The 26,590-nt window shown below is 34.2% G+C and overlaps 2 protein-coding genes across 3 annotated transcripts; both read right to left on the bottom strand.

Annotated features, from left to right (window-relative positions):
* Nucleotides 1–33: 33 nt before the first annotated feature.
* On the bottom strand, nt 34–6,300 carry LOC108216116 (DNA replication licensing factor MCM5). Its single transcript, XM_017388796.2, has 18 exons — nt 5,931–6,300; nt 5,551–5,694; nt 5,280–5,459; nt 5,103–5,201; nt 4,879–5,015; nt 4,636–4,741; nt 3,746–3,880; nt 3,556–3,633; nt 3,291–3,395; nt 3,101–3,192; nt 2,890–3,022; nt 2,717–2,812; nt 2,442–2,533; nt 2,256–2,346; nt 1,313–1,422; nt 611–740; nt 415–516; nt 34–292 (listed from the first exon to the last, which is right to left on the bottom strand). The coding sequence occupies exons 1-18, from the start codon at nt 6,216–6,218 to the stop codon at nt 209–211; spliced, it is 2,202 nt and encodes a 733-aa protein (XP_017244285.1). The 5' UTR covers nt 6,219–6,300; the 3' UTR covers nt 34–208.
* Nucleotides 6,301–7,073: 773 nt separating this feature from the next.
* Nucleotides 7,074–23,456, bottom strand: LOC108219205 (protein ENHANCED DISEASE RESISTANCE 2-like). 2 transcript variants are annotated; one of them, XM_017392521.2, is made up of 22 exons: nt 23,041–23,456; nt 22,478–22,552; nt 22,228–22,281; nt 21,854–21,919; nt 21,252–21,310; nt 20,900–20,976; nt 19,867–19,989; nt 18,954–18,988; nt 18,258–18,358; nt 18,050–18,145; nt 17,268–17,332; nt 16,346–16,417; nt 15,297–15,461; nt 14,063–14,268; nt 13,128–13,194; nt 12,805–12,980; nt 11,801–11,902; nt 10,810–10,857; nt 9,682–9,825; nt 9,274–9,369; nt 8,882–8,983; nt 7,074–7,571 (listed from the first exon to the last, which is right to left on the bottom strand). In XM_017392521.2, the coding sequence occupies exons 1-22, from the start codon at nt 23,254–23,256 to the stop codon at nt 7,479–7,481; spliced, it is 2,238 nt and encodes a 745-aa protein (XP_017248010.1). In that variant the 5' UTR covers nt 23,257–23,456; the 3' UTR covers nt 7,074–7,478. The 2 variants fall into 2 exon arrangements, with proteins under 2 accessions (XP_017248010.1, XP_017248011.1); XM_017392522.2 differs by lacking the exons at nt 7,074–7,571; nt 8,882–8,983; nt 9,274–9,369; nt 9,682–9,825 and adding an exon at nt 9,838–9,964 and having other exon boundaries at nt 23,041–23,398.
* Nucleotides 23,457–26,590: the final 3,134 nt, after the last annotated feature.

Here is a 26,590-nt window from a genome sequence, read left to right as displayed (position 1 = left end):
TTATCGTTTTCTTGTTTTGTAAACCTAGAAAAGGACAAGAAAAATAAGAAATGATGAACATCAGCATATCGTTTACATTATGCTATCAATGTTTGCAGCGTTTTTAACCAATAAAGCACTCTATATTGTTGAGCGTGGTTTAACAAAGAAATCAGGGGAAGGCAGATGTTTGCCACTGATACCTAAAACATTGTTTGTACACCATATACTAAGCTTTCCTGAGGATAACCCGTCTTTCTCTCTTGTACTCAACTTCATCTCTTTGATGCATGATTATCAGCGCTCTTCTAACCTGCAATAAAATAATACATCAGCTTATCACCTTTTTCAGCAAAATTATCACATATCTAGTCAATCGTAAGATTCACACTAATGCAACCAGACGGATACAATTGAGAATGTGTGGACACTTACTATGGATTCATTTATGCCCATTCTGGCAAGTTCATCAATAAGCCTTCTTTCTGATATATGGCTACCAATTCCCATTCTTCGCTTTATTTGAGTTTCTGCTTTCTGTACATAATACAGTACAAACATTCATTAACAAAGAGCTTAAAACTACAGGTGAAAGAAGTAAAGTGGACGAGGCAGGTTATCTTTGCCAAACCTTTATGTCATTTGCCATCTCGGGAGTGAGATTTATCTGCTGATTTATCCCAGATTTCGCTGCATCCATTGTAGCATTGTTGAATAATCTAATAGCTTCCATGACATGGTTATCATTCGCAACATGGGACCTGGATTCACAATGTAGCCAAATTAAGGAGTAAAAATATATGTTTTAATACAGAGCAATGTATCCTTGAAACTTTGTATCGTATCAAATTCAACTATAGTTGAAGTATGTTCGTCAACAATTAAGTTAATCAAATAGTTTGTCACGCGATTGTCAGCTGTCAACGTAAGAATCTCTTATTGCTGCATTAGTCATGCAGGCTAATAATAATCTCAACATGGCAAAAACTAAGGGGGAAAAAGGGAAAAAAAAATACATTGCTTAAATAGCAATGAAAATTGGATATTTTCATAACTTAGAGTGGCTAATTTCCACAATTTTCTGTCAATACTGTTCAGTGTAACCCTTAACCGTTGCTAGTGTCTATGTCAAAACCTAACAGATAACTTGTAGGTAATGATATCTATACATTTAGTATCATTAACTAAGTCCCAGTTCTTTTGTATTTTTCCAAAGATTACAAAACTTCAAACGCCATGATACTGGAATGGGTAACACAATACTTTGATAGATATTCTTTCTTCAAATTTCTTTAATAATATAAAGATGAAAAGAACCTTGTCATGAACTTACAGTTGCATCTTTGCAAGTGACTCGCTCAATCTCACTATAGCTTCCAGCTGTCTCACTGTAATTGGAACTGCTGCAGTTTCTCCATTTTCATTAGCTTGTCGCCTCATATCCTACAAATATTTTAGGAAAATCATTATATACAGGGAACTTGTTCCATAACAAAATTGGATTAAGGATCAATCTCTCGCCACTCCTTTCATTTTGTGCACTTGTAAACTTAAAAGAACAACCACTGGGGCTCAAAAGTGAAATCCTGAACTAATTCGATGCACACAGACTACTTCTGTTAATGTGATAGCAGTAATGAAATCAATTCAAAGACATTGTACGGTATCATCACCAATAAAACAGAGGGGACATTTTCTGGATGGAATGTAACAAGCAATTTTATCAACAGTTGCCACAAATATTATAGGTGAAGCCAATTCAGAAGAGCATCGCCGCTCAAATTTTGATGGATTACAGCCTATTTGTATACATATTCCCAGTTGCTAGTTATTTATTCCATCTACAATTATATTTTGGTAAGCAGATGATTTTACTACTTCAAACAAAAATCCAACAATTATACAATGGGAATGATGAATCCTGATTCCCAAGGCAAAAGGACAACAAAAAATATTGTTAACATCCACATATTAACACGATACCAGTACACAAATTAACAAAACTTTGAACCCAAAACATTTTCAAAAGAAAAAAAAGCAAGAACTGTTTATCAACCTTACAAAATTGTTCACAGACAGACAAGACTACAAAAATTATTGATCATATTGGGGGTAGGAGCACTCAAACCCAAAACTTTGTTGAACCATATTAACAACAAGCTAAAACATATATCGATGTATAAAACTATCAATGTATAGATTGAGTGAAGTAAATAGACTAATTAAATAATCCCGCAGTTCAACATATATCTAGCCTGATACTTTTAATAGTGTACCTGTCTAATTTTAACATAACTCTCCTGCAGCAATGTGGCTGCTGAATCAGATAGGCGAGGACGACATACAGTCCGGCAGTACTGAATATACCTGGTTATTGTACCTCCAAATTAGCAACCAAGTTTGATTCAACCAAGTAGCTTGTACAAATATAATAAAATATGAAGAAAAATAGTGCTGTGCACCTCTTTAACCAGTTATCTTCTTTAGAAGTTTTAGTGTCTCCTGTGACTGCATTAGCAGATGCGTGAAGTTTGATGATATGGCTAGCTATATTCTGTATAAATAAAACAAAAATTAGATGGATTTTTATGTACCCGAGACACACTGCCTTCTTAAAAGTAAGGTGCATTTGCAGGAACTAAGCAGGTAAGGATTATAAACGTTACCCTCAAACTTGGAAGGTACTGAATCACAATGACCTCAAAAGAAAAAGGGCTAAAAAACATAAATTTCGTACCTTGTCTTGGCTGTACATCCTGATGTCCTTCACAATAAATATCAAATCAAATCTTGAAAGAATTGTTGTCTGTAGGTCAATGTTATCCTGTGCAGTCTGGAAGTTGAACTTGTTAATATAAGCAGCACAAAAGAGAAGAGATAAGTTTTTAGAACAATAATAATCATACAAACCTTTAGGTCATCATAACGTCCTGATGGAGGGTTTGCTGCTGCAAGTACAGATGTTCTAGAATTCAGTACTGTTGTTATACCAGCTTTGGCAATGGAAATGGTTTGCTGTTCCATGGCCTCATGAATGGCAACCCTGAGCCACATGTACAAAGTATTAAATAAAACATAAAATGAAAAGGAGCCATCAAATTAGAACTTAATAATAGAGCACCTGTCTTCCGCCCTCATTTTGTCAAATTCATCGATGCAGACAACTCCACCATCTGCCAAAACCATGGCCCCTCCTTCCAAATAAAATTCGCGCTGTATTTAATTATTTAAAAAAAATCATATAGTTAACAACAAAATAGATAAAGTGAAACAGCACGGCGAATTATGCATAAGCTAGTACACAAACTTACAGAACTGCTATCTTGAATTACGGAGGCTGTAAGACCAGCAGCTGAGGAACCTTTTCCAGATGTATATACAGCTACAGGAGCCGTTTTTTCAACAAACTTAAGAAACTACATTAAAAAATACCAGGAATATTAACTTTATATGCATGGCTATAAAATTTTAAGTTCTTTTAAATATGTAAAATTCATGTAATCTTATGTATGTAGAAGGCTACAAGCCTCCAACTATGAATTTTAAAGCAATATGTATCATAAATTGTAACCAGACCTGTGACTTAGCAGTAGATGGATCCCCCAGAAGCAACACATTTATATCCCCTCTTAACTTAACACCATCAGGCAAAACCTGAATTGACAGAGGCAATTAGTTAATACGAACAATTGTCACTTGTAGTATATCATTAGTTTTTTCTGACAAGTAACAAGGTAAATTTCAACCGTCAAAACTGCAAAATTACCTTCCTTGATCCACCAAACAAGAGACAGGCCACAGCTTTTTTCACATCAACGTGGCCAAATATAGAGGGAGCAATCTTGGAGCATACTTTTTCATATGGGTCACCTTCTGAAGCAAACTTCTTGAATTCTTCTATCTGGAATTGACAGAGCCATGTAAGAAATGGAAACGCCAAACACAACAAGATATGATGTGCTCCACTTTCAGATAATGAGTATCATCTAGACCACCACGAGACGGGGGGGGGGGGAGGGGGGGGGGCGTGGGAACCCTTGTCCAGGATGTTAGTAATATTATGTTCAAAATGGCTATGGTGATAATTCTAGTTTTATCATTATGTCCTATGTATTACAGGTTCGCTACCCTACAGCACTATAGAAGCCTATTGAACATTTTTTGCACCTTGGACTCTCTATTGCGTCAAAGAAGTTTAATTAAGAATTCAGAAATTGGATATGGAAGGATAAGAAATTCATATCTCAATGGAAGACAATATTTAAAGAATTTCAAAAAAAATAAAATATTATCAAAATTTTAATTATTATAACACGGCCACCTCAATCAGTTTTTTTTCAGCCAACAACAAATCGATCATCAACTAGAGCATTATGAAAAAAATCTAAATAATGCCAATAGTTCAGTAACAAAGCTACCACTGGCAGCTCTATCTTATAATTATTTAAAAAAATACTAATTAAAACTTATTAACGTTTTTTATAATTTTATGCAACGACTTATAATAATAGAAGATGAGGAAGGTGCAAAATTGACCCAATGAAAAGTATTAGCATAGTACTATCCAAAACGTCTCAAAAGCTCAGCCTATGCTACTGTATAAAAAGAAATCAACAAACTAACGTCGGCATAGTATATAATATTCATAATAACTACCTCATCTACAGAGAAATTGGTAGGCCCCCGAGAATTAGCTTCACTTGTTTGTTCTATTCCCACAACCCTTATATAAGGCTGTCTAACTGCAACTGCTCCTTTGTGGCTGCATAAAAATTCAACGATATCATACAAATGAAATATTAAACAATCTAGTGCTAATTACACATAAAATTTACAATTTTCTGTAAATTATAAACAGAAGTAAAATTGAAATAAATGATAGTGAAAACAGAGACATACGATGATGATGAATTGGCAGCTTGAAAGATACTATAAATACCCATTATCGTCAATCTTGTGCCTGGAACAATGGTTTGCACCAGATGCCGGTCGACTGAAAGAAGCATGTTCCTTGGTAGTTCACCAGTAGGTACATCCTATCCATACCAACGGTACTAAATTGTGAGCACATAAATCTACGAGTTAATGTATGTGAGTTTACTCTGAACAATTTTAACTCTCACCTCGGGATTTTCTTGTAATTTCAAAGTCTGCTGATCAACATACTTGCTTTTATCTGGAACTACAATCCAAGGATCAATAGGGCATGGTTCTTCTCCAGCCTGCAATATATTTAGTTAACACTCTTACAAAAGCACCAATAACAAATACTTTCAGAATCAAATCAATGAAAACAACACCTGAGGCACATGGTCACATGAACGTGGCACAATTGCCCCTCCAAGGCCAGGACGGCAAGGAATCACTTTTACATTCTTACAGTTTTTACACAATAAAGTCACATAAGTTGCCTTTGCTTTAGTCCTTGACGCAGCAATAGTGATCCCAGATATCTTAACCAATTTTGATATGTATTGTGCCTAGCATTAGACATAAATAACTAATTAAAAAATCAGAATATAAACTCATAACAGCAAAACACCACACAACTAAAAAAATAACTAAACTAACCCCTAACAAACGCATTGACACCGGATCCTCCTCTGATGTCAAAAAGATCTGCACCTCCCCAGTCTCAGGCTCCTCCATTTCCCCAGTCTCACCAGCAACCCTAGACCTCAAACTTGCCAAAACTTCAGCAGCAGCCGTCTCAAACTACACATAATTCACAAAATCACATAACTTTCACACACACAAAAAAAAAAAGAGGAACTAATTGCTTCTTAATGTCATATGCACTTTATCTCTCAAATATAAATATATAATCTAGATAATCAAAAAAAATGTCAATATCCACATCAGCACAACTAAACTAGAAGCTGGATAAATGAATAAAATTCTCCGGTCCCCGAGACTAATAATCAATAGAGGGATTTAGAAAATGTTAATACCAGGGGAAGGTAATCGGCCGGGTTTTTACGGAGAAGATCACGGAGATCCTGGTCTTTATCGTAATTGAGAAGATCGGAGAGATTAACGAGAAGGAACTTAGGGTTTTGAACAAGGCTCTCTCTGTACGGAAACACATTAGGTTGATTTTGATGCGCGAAGTTTCGAATGAACTCCTTGAACTTTCGGAGCACCGTGTGGCGACTCGCCGCCTGTTCCGGATCGCCGGCGCCGCGGGGGAACTGAGCTTGGTCGCTGTAGTACACGGCTCCTTCATCCCATCCAGACATTTTTCAATCTCCACTTGTTTCTCTCTCTACTGTGGTTTCTCTCTCTAAGTTTACACTTAGCGGCAGCTGAAGTGAAGGACCCTCTTTGTGAAAATATGGGGGTGAGCGCGGGAAAGATTTGGCGGGAGATTATTGTGGGCTAGTTGAGATCCCAGCCCATGTTGTGTTGTTGGTTTTAGAAGGCCCAGATTCTCCCTTGGATTATCTGGCAAATAAAAAAATTGTTTGTTTGTTTTCTTTTTAAATTTGATTTGGAGAGAAATAAGAACAAATCGAGTGACATTTTAAATTCGAAGGGAACAGAGAGAATAATTGAGTTCATCTTTGTTAAAGTTGTAAAAATCATTTTATTATACAAATTCATGAATTTTTCTATTGTAAACAATACAAATGAAAATGTATTTGAAGTATGGTCTTTCTCCATATAAAAAAGATTTGGACCATTAAATTTCCAATAGGAGCTAGAATCTGGCATTTAACTGAAAAATATACTTCTTCGTGACCATTGGAGTTTTACACGAGCTCAAGCACTCTTAATACAATTATTATATGGTCAACGAATTAGACCACCTTCAATAATTTGCAAGCAAGGTGCCTAAAATATTAATTTTTTAAATCATATCACTGATCACAAATTCAGAGCACCTGGCTGTTAATAGATACACAAAATTAAAATGTTTTATTCAACTTGTATCAAAAGAAATTATAATTTTTTAAGTCACTGTATAAGATGTATAAGATCATTAAAATCGTATTTATTTAAACTCCGTGAAGAAATATTTGAGTTGAAATATTTACCTGCTATATACAACATTAAGCATCATACATTTAGAACACCAGAAAACACAGTTAACATCATCTAACTTGCTCTGTGATTTTTAAAACTCTTCTACAGTATGTATTTAAAAAATTGTAAATTACAAGCTTCTCACTGCGGAGAAATTGTAAGAACTAATGCTGGATTGTACATAATTTACATAACTAATTTTCACATTAAAATCTGTAGTTTCTCATATGTACTACAGTCGCAAAACTGCAATAGGGCTTTTGTTGGACTAGAGCTGTACTGAATATATTTTTATCTAAAGATGAGTCTATACACTGAAAGGCACAAAACTGCAATAGGGCTTTTGTTGGACTATAGCTGTACTGAATATATTTTTATCTAAAGATGAGTCTATACACTGAAAGGCACAAAACTGCAATAGGGCTTTTGTTGGACTAGAGCTGTACTGAATATATTTTTATCTAAAGATGAGTCTATACACTGAAAGGCACAGCAGACTCAGGTTTCACACGGTTAAGCCTAACAGTGCCAAGAATGTATTCTGGAAGTTCATTCTCTTCTTTTCCCTGCAAAAATAATAAATCAGGTGGAAAAAAGAGGCAATATAAGTGTGCATGCTGTGAGCGGCTGAACAAATGTATAATTTACCCAAGGCAAACACCCAACATGAAAAAGAACAAAAAGGAGAACATATTATTACAATTTACAAAGCATTTTTTTTTTTGCTATGCGTATTACAAGGCAATTTGACTTCATTTGTGTAAGATTATCAACTCAAGCAAGTTATGAAGAGCGGCATAAGAAACCAGGTGCTGGCTGATTCATTCCCAAGACCAATATACGTTTTTACATTAATTTAACCTCTACTACAGTTTATAGTTCTAGACTGTTATATGTATTTAACAACATCAATAATGAGCCAATTCCTACCTAAAAACAGAAAACCCAGAGAACAATATTTTCCATCTACTACGACCATGGAACGAACAATTGTGGCTTGTGCACAGATAATCATGGACTTGCAATGAATACAATAAAGCTCTTTCTTGTTCCTTTCAATAGCTTCATTTTTACATTGTACTTTATTCCGCTACCTACCAGTTCTGTTTTCTTACAGAGGACCACTCCTTAACAGCCAAGTTAATTTATAAAACCATGCCAGTTCTCTCATTTACTTACTTAAAATTAACCTATTTTTCAAACCTTGCCAGCTCATTATCTACTTAACTAAGTATTACCATTTTCACTTAACACTCTTAAATCATTATTCAACCTAACCTAGTCATACCATTACTGTTTCATCTCAAAATTAATACTCTGCTCTTCTTGCTCCTTTGCAAAACTTCAAATTCCACACCTTCTACTCCCTGAGAAGTGAGAAACTTGTGCTCTATAAGAACACCCTTAAATAGCACTATTAATCGATGCAGTTCTCTCATTTATACTCTGCTCTTCTTGCTCCTTTGCAAAACTTCAAATTCCACACCTTCTACTCCCTGAGAAGTGAGAAACTTGTGCTCTATAAGAACACCCTTAAATAGCACTATTAATCGATGCAGTTCTCTCATTTATTAACTCCTCAATTAGTATAGTCCTAACCTATTTTTAATTTTGTCCTACATCAGCAACCACTCTTAAGTTGCTCTATGAATCTTTGTGGAAGGATGAAAATTTATAATAACTCCATGAGGGTATCACAATCTTAGTAAGAAAACAAAATCTTTTATACTCCCATCATATCCTACAACAGGCACAAATCTCCAAAGTCATCAAAAAGAACACATCCATTTTACGAGAAGAGCACATGATAACCATTTATGAGCAATAGACAATGATTGCTTAGAGGTAAATAACCACAAGAAAACAAGATATAGACCTCTATTAGTATTGCAAGATCCACTACGATACTTGTTACATATCCAAGCACCAGACCAATGATGCTCCTTGCAACAGATGATGAGCCAATATCAACATCAATCTGCACATAAAATGTCAGTAATATAAATATTAATCAACTTACAAATACTAGCAAACATCTCAATGCTGGGCGGAATATTAGTTTGCCAAATGAAAATGAGCAAGCATTTATATCAACGATGTACTTCAGCATATAGGATAAGGTCAAGAGACAGGCAAAAATTGAGATAACAAATTGATTATTTTCTTTCCCAACAAAATCTGGTAAACCAAGCTATTTGGGTAGACCAATAATTCAATCAATTTCTGGGAAATAAACATGGCAACAATAACAATGCTTCGGTTTACTACCTCCAAAAAGTTGTCCTGTCTAAGGTAATTGCATGTCACTGCTTTTCCCAACAGACAAGCTTTTGTTCCAACTGCACGCTTGACCATCCAATATCCCTGTCAATAAAACACACAATTAGCACAATAGAATGCATAATATTCACGCAGAGAAACAAACAAAACTGCAATCCTCAATACTAGAAATATAATGTCAGACTAATGTTATATGTTGAAACAAAACAAGGAGATAAGAAATTTTTTATGTATTACTCATTGTGGTTTAATCAACCAGTATGATACTTTCGTCATAATTTAATAAATTATTTGGAGTATATAGTAATTGATCTTAAGTTCAAATTTTTTTGTGTTTTGCAAGTGCAATTTAACTTATGTAATATAGATAGTCGTGGTTTAAAATGTTTCTGTTACCTCTTTTATACTTGGGATGAGTTTGAATCTTGAATCACGAAACAAGTCCGTCCCATTCACAAATTGACCCAGCAATGAACTTCCATTTACAGGCCTGTTGGCAGCATAGTAGAGTACCAGACTGTAGTTTGGTTTAGCAGGAACCTAAAATAAGCAAAAATATTTCTTTCATACTGAAAAATATACAACATAATGACGGCAGAAAAACCTCAACGTTACTTCCCTTCCACAGTAGCTCATGCTCATATATAAGAGAAGACTGTCAAGAAAAACACCAACCGCCCTGACAGGATAACTGGCATATCATTCTGGTTCTCCAATATGTTATATTTTTTGGTGATTTTTCTAGTTTTATTGGGGAAAGAACAATTAATTGAAAAATAAACGACATCATAAAATCCCCATATCATTAATGTCCATCCAAAAAACCTCAAAAATACATGAAATAGTATTAAGGTGAAACAGAAACACCAACCAAAATCAACTAAAAAATAGATCAGTTCTGCCTCCCCAATAAGATGCTACAATGTTTTTCAATTTATTCACTACAAACCAGTTGTAACCCACGAACTAATTTTTTATTGGTAATTAACATTTAACTCTCCTTATTTGAGATAATCACATTATACAAATTAAGACTATGAAGAACTGTTTCTTTACTGAGATAGTAAATTAAACAACTTAAGCCTATTAAGAACCATGTATAGTTGAATACTATTACCAATTCACCCACAATCTGTAATTCTCAAGTAGGAGATATATCTTGATATACTTGTTCATTTGTAGATTGTAATTAGTACAGGAACTTGCCAACAAAATTTAGTACAAATTCCTAGGGTACATCTAATCATGTTAGAATGTAAGTCAATATAGACTCCTAAGCAAATAATGTCGTTCCTGTTCTACGTTTAAATAGAAGCTTCAGATTTAATAGGTAAGTTAAGAAGTTCATGATAGATACACATCTGGTAGGTCCATCTTATGCACCTTGGTCCTTGCCCCGCTTCAATTACAAAGATTAAGCATATTTTGATAGCATATTACAACATAATGAAAAATAAAATACAAGTCTGAGAACATGTTAGACATCTCAAATAAATGACAGGAGACCAATAAATAACTTCATACCTGCAGATTAATAACAAGAATGAACGGGAGTTTTTTGCCAGCTTCGGACTGCATATAAAAATTGGAATAAGATACAGCAAAAGTCAACTTAAGAAAGGAAAAAGCCATCAAAGCAATGTCAGAAGCGTAATATACATTAAGTGTACTTCAATTTTCAAGGAACATGATAATGTTACCAAGTAATGAAGATAACACGGAAAATATGTAAATGTAAAAAATTTGCAATACAAAGAAAGTTCAAACTAAGTAAGGAAATGCAGAATGTAACTGAAGTACTTGACAGCAAAATCAAGGCCCCGGAATTTTTGCCAGCGTTTTTCACCCAAGGGTCTGGAAATCTCAATTTAAGAACAAGGAGGGAAAGGTGGTTTGATTTGAAACAAAAGAAGCTTCTGATAAAAGAATACAATACATATTTAAGTGTAACAAATTTGGCAATTAGTTCCCAAAACAATCTCATACACATTTAGATGTTTTGCATTTCAGCTGGCTTACCTTATTTACAAATAAGTTAAAAATAATACTGAGAGGAACCTATGCTTAGTAAAAGTACAAGACAGCTTGTAACAGATAATCCTGAGGTACTCTAGACCCATGGGTACGGCTTACAAGTAATTGCTTGGCTTCTTGCAAATCCCTTATAAAAACGGATGTGTGTACCCTTCTATGAACTGTTAAGGTTGAGGGTGAAGCAATTCAGAAACTAAATAAAATAGAAACAACCCTATGTGTTTAGCAATATAAATATACGGAAGTCGGTCAAGTTCATAGGTCATCAAACCAAATCAATTAACCCATGTTCACCCAGTATCAGGATCAAAGAAGGAGGTACGAAGATCACAGAACATGGAATATAATTTTAAAAAATAACTGTGGACAGGAGCGGCAAAACTGATTTTACCAGCACTTCCATATGTCATAAACGTGTTGAATTATCTAATAATTGTCTCACATTGAACATAAAAATGATGAATGCAAGCATTTCAATTACCTGAACAAGACAACTGGAATGTAATGCAATGTTATTGATGCAACTATCACCCTTTAACCAGTCGACGGCTATAAGTTTAAGAAGGGGTTCTCCTCCTGCAATCTGGAAACAGTACACATAACTTAGATGAAGTCGAGTGATATCTAAGAAGTAGAAACTAGACTACAAGAATAAAAATCATAATAAAGATGATAAATGATCACCAAAAAAAAAACATTTACTTGACAATTACAAAAGAAACCTTACTTTTCAGAGCTTAAAAACCCTATCAATTTGTTCTTAAGGAACTGGTAAATAGACCTATATACAAACCTTATGTAAAAATATTTAGACTTTTCAGAGCTTAAAAACCCTACCAATTTGTTCTTAAGGAACTGGTAAATGTCTATACATGGGCGGAGGCAAGTATAGGCGCGCAAAGCCCAGCCCATAAATAGATTATAGAGCGCTAGCCCAACAACGGATTTGAATCAAGGACACCATCTGTCATTGACTAAATTGATACAAAACTTAAAGCTTTTAATGACCAAGTTGATAGAAATTTTCACTTTAGTGACCATGTTGAGTCACATTTGTAACGAGTGACTCACTTGATACATTTGAACCGAACGAGTACTGTATGTGATATTTAACCCGATCATAGATAGTTGAAGATAAAGTATGTACAGTGTTCACTGCTTATACAAACTATATGAATGTATTTGTTTTCTGGAATAAAGGTTTAGCCTGAATAGAAAAATGTGACCAATTTCTGTTAAATCATGACAATATATTGTCATGATAGAATTTTGCTCAAGGTTTTTTTTTTTGGCCCACACTATATTCATATTCTGGCTCCGCCACTGCCTATATATTTGCTCTTTGTCATTCAAATATTATATAATAATAATTTCCAAAACCTTGGGAGCAGATAAGAACTGACGGTGTTAGGTCTTGCTTTGATCATATATAATAGTACAGATGAAAGACATCAGGTAGTGTAATTGTTTGGGAGATGGATCCACCTTAGTATTATCCTTTAAATACGTCTTTCCTCTGATCTTAAAGTCAGCACCATCTGGAGATGCCCAGCAATCACTGTCAGCCCCATCCTTCGCCTGGCGCATCGAACCTTTGTATTGGGTAGGATCTAAAGCAACCGGATCCACACTTGTATCAAACTCCTTACTGGCGAATGGATCTGCACAAAGAACAGATAAACACAGTCCATCAAAGAAGTTATAATAGAAATAATAAGAAGCCAACCAGGTGCAATAAGAGATATCTGGTTCTGGTAGTCATGGACTCCTGGTATTTTCTGTAGTCATGACGTGTAGGTGTCAGGTACCTGCAGTTCGCTTCCTCGAGAAGCCAGCAATAGCCCAAGACACGTTCTTCAGCTTTATTTTTCTCACCTGATAGAATATTCAGACCAAGTTCACAACTCAATTAGAAATATCAGATTACCACCAATGGAAATAAAGATTGGTATTGGGAAATATTTAAGCTAATACGTTAACCAAGTCTGAGAATCCAGACAGTTCACTGTAAAAAAGAGTGGGAGGAAAAAGAGAATCACAGTATTACAATTCCAATCACTCACCAGGTTGTTAAAGAGGTAAATGCATCTGATTTCTTGAACATTATATGTTAAATTTACAGAATTATACTTGCGATACCATATTGATGCAGGAAAACTTTGAGAAGCAATGAATATATGAAACAAAAAGACAACAAAGATAACTTAACGTGAAAAACCTCAGAAAATCAACTATTCCCAGAAATTTCCAACCGAGAAAGGCAGAAATCCTATAGACCAAATCCCATGAACAGGAAGGAGACCCGGTTTGATAGTACTATATTATTCCAATGATATTATGATATGTGGGATACATCGCTTATATAAGGAATAAACCCTAATGAAATAACCTAGTGGACTTGGGCCCTTCGAGCTTTAGCTTACTGTAAATAATACTTTAATGTTTTTTTAAAGTACTTGCCCCACATATAAACCATATAGATAAATATACTATTTATTACTAAATATATATATATATATATATATATATGATAATGAACATATATATATATATATATATATATATATATATATTCTTCACTTCGGTTTCATATCGCATATGTTTGGTTAGTAAACTTATTATCTTTGGTTTATAAATTATTTACTAGTCTCACAAATACCACATGCACTGGGTAGCAGAATATCTACTAATGCAAACAGTCTAAAAGTACAAAGCTTGCTATCTCAATGGATGAAAAAAATACCTTACTATCAGATTCCACTTCTTTATCACTATCCTCTTCAGATGACGATGAGTCAGAAGATAAAGCATCATAGAATTCATCCGTAGCTTCTGCTGCATCCACGAATTCACCATCTGATGTAGAGTAATCGGAACTTTTCGAGCATAGAAACGTACTGGATGATTCATTACTAAATCCGGGGTTTGCACCAATGTATGCCTTGAGACCTAAATGATACATAATAAAACATATAAGGATGCGAGAAGCGTAATCAGATCGAATAACAACTTTCATGTAACATAATCAAGTTAGTGTGCATTTTCGTCAATTAAATATTTTGGAATACTAGTAGCTACTTTCATCAATAAAAATACCAATATGATTGTGAAGAATGTGCAGTTCTGCATTTCTGCTAGAAACTACACCCTTCTCACTTGCAAGCTACAATACCTACATCTGATTCCTCAGCAATATTCTAAAATCTTTCTCCTATGCAAGTACAGATTTTTGGCCATTTATCATACTCTTAATTCAAATTTCAAATCTTAAATTTTCACTTAATGAAAAAAATTGAGGGTAAAGAGGATCAGGCAAGCATCCTTGCCGGATAGCTGAAAAGCTTTTTCCCGTGTTCCCCACATGTTAGGGTCCCTGATCCCCAGGCCAGACAATACATGTATGTCAATACCTATAAGTCCAAATTTTTCACTCATGTTCTTCCATTTTTGTCAAGGCGTCAACTAGGCGGATCCTTCAATTTAGCAGACTAGGCGATGGCTTTTGGCGTTCTGGGAGTTCTAAGGCGACGCCCAACTATCCTCTTGGTCTTCACAAAATATTTCTTCTTTCATTCATTTCTGGCTGCTTTCATTTTCTTTTCAGCTCACGGATAATTATTCATCTACATATATTCAAATTGCTTGTTTCTGGGTTAAGATAATTTTATTCCCAAATATTAAAAGAAAAAAAAAATCTTTAGCCTCTAAAGTTTTTTTTTTTTTTTGACATTTTATTATCTTTTCTAGCACTTTCTATTTTTCTTTCTTTTGTGGCAGGTTATATTTTCTTCCTACATATATACCACCATTCTATACAAAATATTTTTTCCTATATCAATACTTCTGCCAAGGGTAGTTTGTCTTGTAATAGTATAAGTTTATCAAATAATAAATAAAAATATCACATTGAACAAGAAACACATCCCTCTATTTCCTAGAATACAAAGAAGTGTAAAGACGAAATGTGCTTCACCAACCTGCAACTTGACTCAATAATGCATAGGGAACAGTTTTTTCAAACTTCGATCTTTGATTTTTCTTCCAACCACGCCAGACTTTAGAATCAACCTCCAACATATGTGTTACAAGACACTTGGCATCGCCTGCTGTGGTATTTAAAGTTCTTATCTCCCAGGTAGAAGCTACATAAAAATAATGTAGAAAAGTTAAAGTTTGTAGCATCCATACTATACTAGAAACACTACTAATATTTGTAGAATTACGCAATTTAATGTGTGTTAAGGCAGACAAAATATCATGAAAGTCCAGGAACGAATCTAATTTGTACATAAACAGGGCTCGTTGTCCAAGTCCCTTCTTCTGTTCCAGGATTCATTGTTTAGTGGTAAGATCTTACTAATAAAGGCAGTGATCACTCTGTATAGTACAAAATAGCACAAAGGACCTTTCGGTCCCAAGTGCAGAGTGATGCACATGCTTCATCGAATAGAAGTGCACTGCACAACCTTTCTTCCATTGAGATTTTGATTCGGAAATCCACAACTTTATCATAATTAGTAATAAGTATTGGTAATAGCATAACATAATATTTACATATATATATATATGTGTGTGTGTGTGTGTGTGTGTGCGCGTGGTCCCTTGGCCATTGATGGCCAGGGAGAGTTTAACCAACCATTGCACGATCCAACGGCTGGGAAGGTATTATTTTTTCTTCCCCCTACCAGCTCAAAAATATAGCTCTAAGACACTTTCTCTTCTAGCTATAATTCTTAGCAGGTTGGAGGGAGAAAAAATATTTTATACCAACCGTTGGATGATGGTGATGGCTGATCAAACTCAGCCCCCTATATATAATAAATCTTTATCTTTATAAGTATAATATGTGAACATGACCCTATGTTATTAATTATACTTCTAAACATGAAGCATGACTATCTCACGAGTATCTTTGTAAGAGCTAAAACGTAGACGGCATGGTTTAATGGGAAGCGGCATGTCACTAAATAAAAAATAAATAATAAAGCTAAATATACAAAACAAATTAGCAAAAAAAGTTTCTTACGGTTAATTTTTATGCGCCGATAACCCGGTTTTTTGGGACACTTCTTATGCATAGCCGGGAAATGCAATATTGCTGCAACAACATAGGCACAATTTTCATCAATCACAAAAGACTAGCCAGCCTGTGTAATTTGAGACAATATGATATCAAAGAATATAATAATGTCAACAGTCAGCTCAATCCATACGCCAAATTCAGTACTTACAGAGATATATTTGTACTTAATTAGTACCCTCTCTTTCACCACAGAAAATAAGTACCTTAGTAAGGCACTGCCAAAATTTACAAGACTATGGTCGATCAGCCCACATCAAATTTTATTGGACAAAACCAAGTCTAATGTGAGCGAATTGCATGACACTGATGAGGAATCTATTTTTTAGAGTACTTAAACCTTAATAAGGATAATGGACGTAAGGATGTGAGATGGATTGGATTATATACTAAGGTCTCAATTTGTAGAGGGAAATCCACATGCATTTGGTGAGAAAACTATTGTTATTTAAACCGAAACTTAGAAACTGACTTTTGCTAGTTATATGTTGCATTTGCCACCTCTCCAAAAGTTGGGCTACATAAATATGATTCTGAGACAAACTATAGTAAATGGGTCAAAAGACATGTTTGGCATCTCAAAAGGTACAGTTTAACCCACTTTGATACATGTCAAATGAATTATGTAAAGAATCTCAGCTCCATTGACCACTAATCTGACATCATTTGAAGTGCAACTAATATGAAGTATCAAATGCTGTTTTGGCGGTGTAGTAAAGCCTTTGATAATGTTGTTTGCCATGACATACAAAATCCTGACCCACCACCATCTTTCAGCACTCAATAGCTTATTCACCAAGAATTTATAGAAGTCCACAATAAAATATCAAGCATAAAATAGGTACTATATTGAGCTAGAGTTGCTTACTATAAGTTCCATCTTGTCCACGAAACCATTGTCTGGAGAAGACAATATCACTCTTGGATGACCACCTATTAAAAATGTTTGAAACAATAGGATTATGGAAACAGTGGAATACAAATATATGCACTGAACACACCAAGAGTGAAAGAGGAAATATTGCAAGTCTCAGAAATGACGGTTTGACTTTCATTGTAATGTATATATACGACTTCAAACTCCACAATAAAACTCTGGTTTGTAGGGTTTTTTCTGCTTGATGAGTAAATATATTGATTTAAGATGTCTGGCATTAGTTTCTGGTTTTACTAATTATGTAGAGATGCATAAATAAGATTCCATTAATATACGAGTTTAGAGTTGCTATAACGCCCATAAAAGTGCTTGTTGGGAGGACACAAAAAGAAATTTTTTACATGTGCAATTGGATTACGCCTCCAACAAACACATATATCCTCTTCAAATAACAGGAACAGCTACATTAAATCATACAGCCACAACTAAGTGCCGTTTGAATCCTATTGTTAGCATTACATATGTCAAACAGAATAACCTAAAATTTGAGCCTAAAACATCATTCAGTACATGAACAAGTGTTTATCTCAGTTCAAAAGTGATAGTTATCTTTAACTTCACCACTGTGCCATAAAACTGGCAAGAGATAAACTTGAAGGTGGCTTGTGAATTGAATTGAAATTGATTTTAACAAAAATTAAAAGACAGGATATTAGAAAAATTATATGAGGACCATATAAGTACATGCTATTAGGCATCTTAAGCAAGTTTACCTAGTCTGATATGCAGCATCAAGTGTGCCATAAACAATATCATAGTGTCCATCCAAAGAATCGACCAGCTCCAAGTCCACTGTCAGTACATCCCACCTGCAACGCTTACAAATTAGATCAAAATTAGCATAAAATTATATTTATACATATATTATATATATATAAACACACACACACACGCACGCATATGCCAAAATGAGCAACATACTCGTATCTCCATTGTCGGTCAATGTTAAATATCACTTCAAAAACAGTATCCGCACTTGCATCAACAACACCAACAGCTTTGACAAGAACTGCTTTACCATCCTATAGCATTTGAAAGCAGTTAAATAGAGTTCAATCACATCCAGAGGCAATTAAGAAATGAAATTGTGATCTAGAAATTCTTGTGCACGTGTATCATATATATCGATAAAATTCTAACGACGACAAGCTAAGAGTTTCACTCTGCAAGTGCAAACATCAAAACTCCTAGAACAATGTGACATCTCATATCGGATATACATTAGGCAACTCTAACGCTGAGCGCTACGCGACTTTCTTTCTGTCAAATATCCTTACATAGCTACATACCTCTAATAAAACTTTTCATCGGACAAAAAAGAAACTAAGAGTGGAACTGACTATTTGACTAAAAGGTTGATGTATAAATGATAATACATATTTCTTTTCTTCCACGTGAAAATTCATAAGTCGTTACATCAAATATTATTGCCACTGCACTGGAACACAAACAAAAATGAACCATATTTTCGGCATAACCCGTTTGCAACTAGATTCTATGTCTTCATTTTTGCTTTAAGGCTGGGTTTTCCTTGTCATGTTTACCACATTCTACAATGTTGGGTATGGTTGAGCAGGGAATGGACATGTATATTATTAACAAGTTATAAATTGATACCTTAACGCCAGCAACATCCTCAAATACTCTAACACCTGCAATCCCAAAGATACGAGAGTCAATAAATGTAACAGACAAAATCCGAGCTTCAATAATTCTAAAACAATGAGAAAGTATATTTTTGTCAGTTATATGCCCCATTTGCTATGGTAAGTAAAAGCCACCTGACTAGCAGGCATAAGCAATGACCTTTCAAGTTGCCTGTCAAAGTAATCGTCTCCCAACACGATTAATTAACACAGCATGCCAATGCGACTTCCTAAAATTTAAATAATTGTTAACTTAATATAATCTCTAGGTAAGTTAAAAGCCAAAATCTCAACTTATATGTCATTTTAAATTAGCTATTATATGACATTCTGCAGATGGTGACTTCATAATATAAGGCTTCCTAGTTTTTTACAGCTTTACAAGGGTTCGCTTAGAAATAGTCCATGTGCCACAACCCAGTTTCAAATTTCTAATCTGTTTATTGTATTTCATGAACTTACAAATTTAAGATGGGCACCGACAGATAAATAACCTTTTTCATTTTTTTAGAACATATAAAAGCAGCTATACTTGTTCAACATCGATCACTACTGCAGCAATAACATTGAGTATCTTTGTTGGTATAGCTGGTCTCAGAAGTGCTTAAAACCATCTCTAACCTATGACACCAAAATGGTATAAGTTCTACACTGTTTTAGTGTTACGTTCTACATTCCCAAAACCAACTCTAAGTCATTTACACTAAATTCTACATTAATGAGAATATTTTGTGTACTAAAAAACCTTATCAAGTTTTCGTAATTTTCACACCAGCAGTGATTATTCAAAGAAGAGGTGGGGGTCATAATGATACTTAAACAGGTAAGGTGCAAAAAAAACACTAAAATTTGTTTAATAAGAAGGTAAGAGAAGAAAGCAAAACCATTTACTGTGCGGACACACTTCCACTCGTGCCCTTCAATAACATCTCCGCTATCTCCTTCTAAGTTCCCTGCGGTTTGTATGTTGACATTCAGTGAGGATTGGCGCAAAAGAGTCTCCGGACCTACATACACAACGCATGTCCCCAAAATGTCATGACCTACTTGGAGAAATAATCAGCAGTTAATTACTTTTGCCGCAGGCAAAAGAGATTTTGTGGGAATTTCTAGTTATTCCAAGATTCTGGCTATCTTTGAAATTTTGTTTAGCATAACCTATTTTATTTTACTCAATTACATTTAGTGTATCTAATAATGCAGAAGTTTTCTCCGATACAAATTAGATATACTTTATATCTCCTCAGAAACAGTAGACCTCTAGGCTTGTTCATAAATAATACCTTGAGGCAAGGTTCTTTATTTTGCTGACGCCACAAACATAACAATATAATTATGAGGACCTTGCCAGACATGTAACCTAATATCTTAGGGGTCGTTTGGTTCAAGAAGGGGTATGAGGTTGGAATGAGGAATCGGGTTAAGGTGGTTTGGGGTTGAGGTATCATTTCTGATATAATGTGTTTGGTTGAGATGGAATGAATATGGTTGATTTAAAATATTTATGAATGATTAATTATTCTTAATTTTAATAAATTTAATATTTTGATATATTTTGTAGTCATTAATTTCATTTTGTATTAACAATTTACATGTAATAGTATAAATAGAGATGTAAATAAAAGAGGGGGGAAAAAATGATTCCACATATTCACACTTCATACCCACCTCCCCACTTGGGTATGAAAATCTCATATCTTATAAGTTTGAGGTATGGGTTTGAAGAAAACATTTTCCCAATCAAACACCACGTATAGGTTTAAATGGAACAGAACGCGAAACAAACGATCCCTTATAGGTTTCCTCTTTAGAGGATAAAATGAATATAATTGAGGAATATATATACAAGACAACCCACTCCACAATAGTTGATGGCAGCATAAAAAAATTGGTGAAATCAAGACCATGTTCGCTAACCTTGCCCTATCCTTATTAACTTTTTAAGACCATGTGCATAATGCCTTACTCTTCTCCGATGCCCATCCAGATCAATCCTTCATTAACCAAAAAAATTAATACAAGTGTCAGAATTATTGTTATAAACATACAAGATGGTGGTCAATATATTCTATTATGTGCCAAGGAAACTAAAATTGTACTACATTCATTTAACAAAGAAAATGTACTGCATTCTCAATATATACTTTACTTCGTGATTCAGACATTATTTTAATTTAAAAAAACAGTTACTGTCAGAAATGACCAGCATTGATAGACATCATATCAATTACATAAATTTGGAGAATTTGTTTATTTGAATTTAGCATACTCTGTCTCCTTGTTCAGTTTGTTTCTGGTACTACGGCCTCTAGACAGCTCATACTCTGCCTGTTAAAAAGTAAGGTAAATTTCAATCAGATGAATATATATAATACGAAAAACGTAAATGCACCTTGTTATACAGACACAAACACATACACGTGTATGTGTAGAGAAGAGTTGACAGTACTTCTCCATCAACAGGTAATGTAAGTAAGGTAAGATTTGATAGTCTTTCATCTTTAGCACATTAATGCTCAATATAGTTATCAAATACATACAATATATTTCAGGCGATTGGACCTAACTTGGTCTCTATATCATGAAGAAAGACAAAAATAATCTAACAAAAACCTTTTCATTAGGCAATTAAAAAACATTATACGATTGAAGGAATGAAAATGATGCAAGTAGAACATTTAATTCAGGGGCTATACAGGAGGAAAAGAGGCTCCTAGATAAGATTTGAAAGCAAACAATACAAGATAGTAATGCAAACATAACAGACTGATGCCGGAAATCAAAAGTATAAACTGATTAATTATAATGACAGTGTTTAGAGTTAATATATATAGTTCTTCAAAGAAAACCCCCAGAACAATGTTATTGTACCTGTTGCTTCGCATGATCAAATGCTTCCATCCATTTTCGAGCTTCTCCAGCAGTAGCACAAGCAATCTTCCAGAAATATACATACGAACCATGAGATATCTTACAATTTATTAAGACTTATTTCAGCTTTTTACAATAAAACAAGTGAGACGAAAGAAAAAATTGACTCGCTATCCTGGAAAGACAAAGTTAAGCTTGAACGCAATGGTGCAGGCACATATCCTCTTCAATTATCAATTTTATTACAACAAGCTTCTGTTGAGCTTAGAATTGCACGAAGCTCCTCCTATCTTACATAATATGTATCTGTCCGGATTCTGGAATATCTTAAATTTTAAATAAACAAACAGGTGATAGAGCTGAAATTTACTTACTTCTCCCTTCTTCGTCTCATCCAACCGGTTGTATAACCTCAGAACGTAAACATCCTGGAGAAAATATGTCAAATTAAAGGCACAGAAGAAGTCACGGCCAATAGGTCTTAAAAGAAGAATAAGACTGCTGCAAATTAAAGTTGTTATTCTCGTGTATTTCAGTGACAGCAAAATAAATAACATAACCAATAAAAGTTCAAATCCATTCAAAAAAATAACTGCAATGTAATATCTCCAACAATCGACTTACACCCTTGTTAACTTTTCGTCTCCCCGACTCCTCCACCATTAGTGTGTGCCCAATAGCACCTCTCCTGATCGGTTTCTGCACACAAATATGTTATATTTAAAAAATAACATCATCTTGATGATCTTGTGTTGATAGACACGTATAACAAACCTCGTGACACGATGTCTAGACAATAATGTGAATACTCATATGCTAACTTAATCTTGTTTTTCACAGAGAGCAAGATCGATGTTGTGTGTGTGTGTGTGTGAACAGAAATTAAGAGTGAATTGAGTGAAAATAGTGACAGTATAGTGGAAGTACATACAATGCCATAATGATCATGAAGGAGACTACTGCAAATATAGAGAAATCCAAGGAGACTTAATTCATGACCAATTTAATGTGAATAATTGTTTACTAAATCAACCTTGTTGTTTCACAGGCAGTATATTTTACTCCGACTTTATATACGCAACCAACTACTATCTAAAATTAACTAGTAAAGAACAAATTCGGACTAGATAATGAGTAATTAAGAGTGAATTGAGCGAAAATAGTTAGAGAGCGGTGAAATTACATACAATGCCAGGATTATCATGAGGATCTCGCTTGTACATAAGAAGGAGACTACCGCGGATGTATAGGAAGCGAAGGCGACAAAATTCGTGACCAATTTTATTAACTCCTAAATGATAAACCCATCCGAAATACTCGAAACGACCTCCTCCTCGTTGTTCTCCCTCCGGCGATCCTCTCTCTATATCTACTTTCTTCGCCATTTCAGGCGGCGAAGTCATCCTCGCTTTGCTGCGTATACTGCTCAGCTATATCTCTCTCCCTCTCTCGCTCTCTCTCACTCTCTCGCTGTGTGTACAGGTAGCTACAGAAGAGCGCGCAAAGATATGATCGCCTGTAGGCTGTCAAATAAGAGTATGTTTTTTTAATATAATAATAAGGGGTTAGGTGAGCTGTGAATTGTGATTGAAACTTCCTAATTTGACAACTAATCAACTGATCTTGATTTTATACTTAAGGAATATAACTGCCAGCAATCATGAACAATGCGTGGTTACCGGATCCTGATACCGACACCTCCCTTCGTGTCTACTTTATTTTTATTTTCTTGTCCGTTTAAATTATACTCCGTCTTCTTAAGTAGTTTGTTTTAGAGACCTGAGTTTGGCAGCTATTCTATAATACTCTTTGAAAACATAATCCCCTAATTTGTATATTAAGTTTTTATTTTGAATAAAAATTTGATTTTTAAATTTATATACACAAAAAAAGAATCTCAAAAATAAGTCCCCGAACTATACATATAAGAGTCTTAAAATGCGTGTCGAACAATGAAAAAAATTGTAAATAAATGAGAAGGACAGGGGTAGTAGATTATTTTTTTCATTAGAATAGTCTTGTCACGTATTTACCGATTATAATATATTTTAGGGATGTATTGGATTAGAATTTTAATGAATTGTTTTTTATTTGTGGATTTTAATGATTTTGATTTTGCGCGCATTCTTGATAAAATGTCGCAGAGTTGACGTAGATTCTTTAGGATTTAAGCACAATACTTCCAAAACTTCGATTTTGGTGGGATTTCAAAGAATTTAAGATACAATGAAAAATCTCACTAAATCCATCATTTCATGAAATCCAAAAAAATCCTATTTGAAAGTCATCAAATTTTAATGGATTTTAAATAATCTTAATTGAATGCCATACGATTTTTAAAGCATAGTTTAAAATCATGGTTGAATACCACTAGATTTTGTATTATAATTTAAAATCTCAATCGAATATCTCAAGATTTTAATAGATTTAAACAATTTCAGTTGAATACCTTCAGATTTTATAAATAAAAAAATTCTTTAAAATCCTAATCGCACACCCCCTTCATTTTCTTTTAATAAAATATATTTTAAATATGTAAATATAATGTGTGTTGTATATATATTATGTAATATACATTCGATACGTAAACTATTATACCAAATTCAATGGGAGTGACTATAATGGTCGGCTATATTGGATTTGTATGATATTATGTAAATATGTTGAATTTACATTTTGTTTCGATGTTGTTGGCTATAATAAATAGTTGTATTTTAAAAATAATATGTTTTTATTATTTCAAATTGTTATAAATATGTACAGTTTCAATATGTTCATTGGATGACGTGATATTTGCAACAGATTTGTAGCGATTCGACAAGTATAAACAAACATAATAGTTTGGCTATAATTATAAATAAGAGGCGAGCATGGTTGAAGTGTGATTTTTTAAAAAGATTGAATTTTTTTTTATTTTTGATATGTCAACTCACTTCTTATATAAGGATTTTTGATGGTTGGAGTTGCTCTAAACATACATATTCCACACAGTTAATATACTACTAACAGTCATATATGTTTTCTTTTAATTCAGTTAAAATTGGAAAAATGCATAAAAATATATTAAAATTATAAACTAAATGCAATTGTAGAGTATTTGCTAAAAAAAGTAATTTCGTCAATATTTACACAACAAGTAAAACTTAACTTTAAATAATACTAAGTGGAGAAAAGAATGAAAAGTAGGTGAAGTGGTGTGACCCATTGATTTTTAATGTATAAAAAAGATAGTGGAGTAAAAGGAATGTGAAAAAGGAAAAAAAAGTGGAAAAATGGTGGAACTCATTGACTATTTTTGATAAGTTTTGAAATGTAAAGGATCAGATGAAACACCTAAAAAAAAGGTAAAGAAATGGTTGGGACCGGAGAATATATATTTCTTAAATTTCGTGACCAAACTAGTTGTAAACAAATGAATGAGTATTAACTTATGTTAAAATAATGATATGCTCTTTATATGATTAATTAGAATAAATACAAAATAATTTCTATTTCGATTCAACTTGATTTGCATTCGATTTTTTAAACTTTAGAAATCAAGATTTCTTTAGGAAAAAAAAAACAAAAAACTTTAGGAATCAAGATGAAATCAATTTATTGATTTGATTTTTATTCAATTTAATCATTCCTGCTCGTGACATAGCTTTCCATTATTGAACAGCACCGCCCAAAAAACAAATACTGACATTTATGTCGGCATGAATATAATATTGTAGCCTACCGTTACGGCGATACACAGCTTATAAATGCAGGCTCAGCTCCTCAACTTTCAACACAAACTCATACACACATCTTCATTTCCGATCTTTACCATTTACATAGCTCTTTAACGTAAACAAAAAAAAAATGTCAGCACCACATTCCCTCCGAGGGCATATTCGCCACACTCATTTTCATTCCCAAACCCTAATTTCACCTCAATCAAATCCTCACATCAACCCTAAATCTGATCCGACCCGTTCTCGCCGACGTAAACGAAGCCCTAGCGTCACCGGATCAATCAACACCGCTCAATCAAGAAACAAATCTCACAATCGGACGGTCGATTCGAGATCTGGAGCCAAGCAATTGGTCAACGGACAAGTTAAGATCCTCAAACGTGGGGAGAGATTGGATGGGTTGAAATTAGGGTTAGCAAATGAAGATTGGGTGTTGTCTTCGACGGATCGGTTAGGACCCGACCCGGATACTGTTACGAAACAAATTAGGGTTTTTAATGGTTTGTATGCTGGCTCTCCTTCCGTGTTGGCGTCTCCGCCGCCGAGTTCGCTCCCGTTTCCGGCCTTTTTTGCGAAGCGGAACGATGAGGCCACGGCGACGAGTGATTTGCGTAGACTGTTGCGTCTCAATCATATGGTTTGAGATTCTGATCCGTATTATTTAGGTTGCTTTTGCTAAGTGTTAGTTTCCTTTATTTTTTCAAGAGGAAATTCGAGAGAAAAACAAATAATTTAAATTGACGTTTAGCCTTAATTACGATATGTTAGCTGTTAGTACTGGTATGTTAACTTATGATCCGTGTATTAGGTAATTAGGTGTTTTCATATTAGGCAACGTTTTGCCCTGTAATTTCATTTCTATGAATGTAGTTGCAAGTGTCGTTCTTGTGTAAAATTTGCAATATTGTAATGATAGTATGACTGAATTTATTATGATAATATTGATCATCAGAAGTGTGTTTCAGCTTAGCTTATCTGCTTCATGGTTTTTAATTTGAAGTTGTTTTTCTAAATTTCA

Source organism: Daucus carota, chromosome 4, assembly GCF_001625215.2.
Source record: "Daucus carota subsp. sativus chromosome 4, DH1 v3.0, whole genome shotgun sequence".
Classification (NCBI taxonomy): Eukaryota; Viridiplantae; Streptophyta; class Magnoliopsida; order Apiales; family Apiaceae; genus Daucus; species Daucus carota.
Note: the sequence above shows the minus strand (reverse complement) of the source record. Positions and strands in the feature narration are given on the sequence as shown.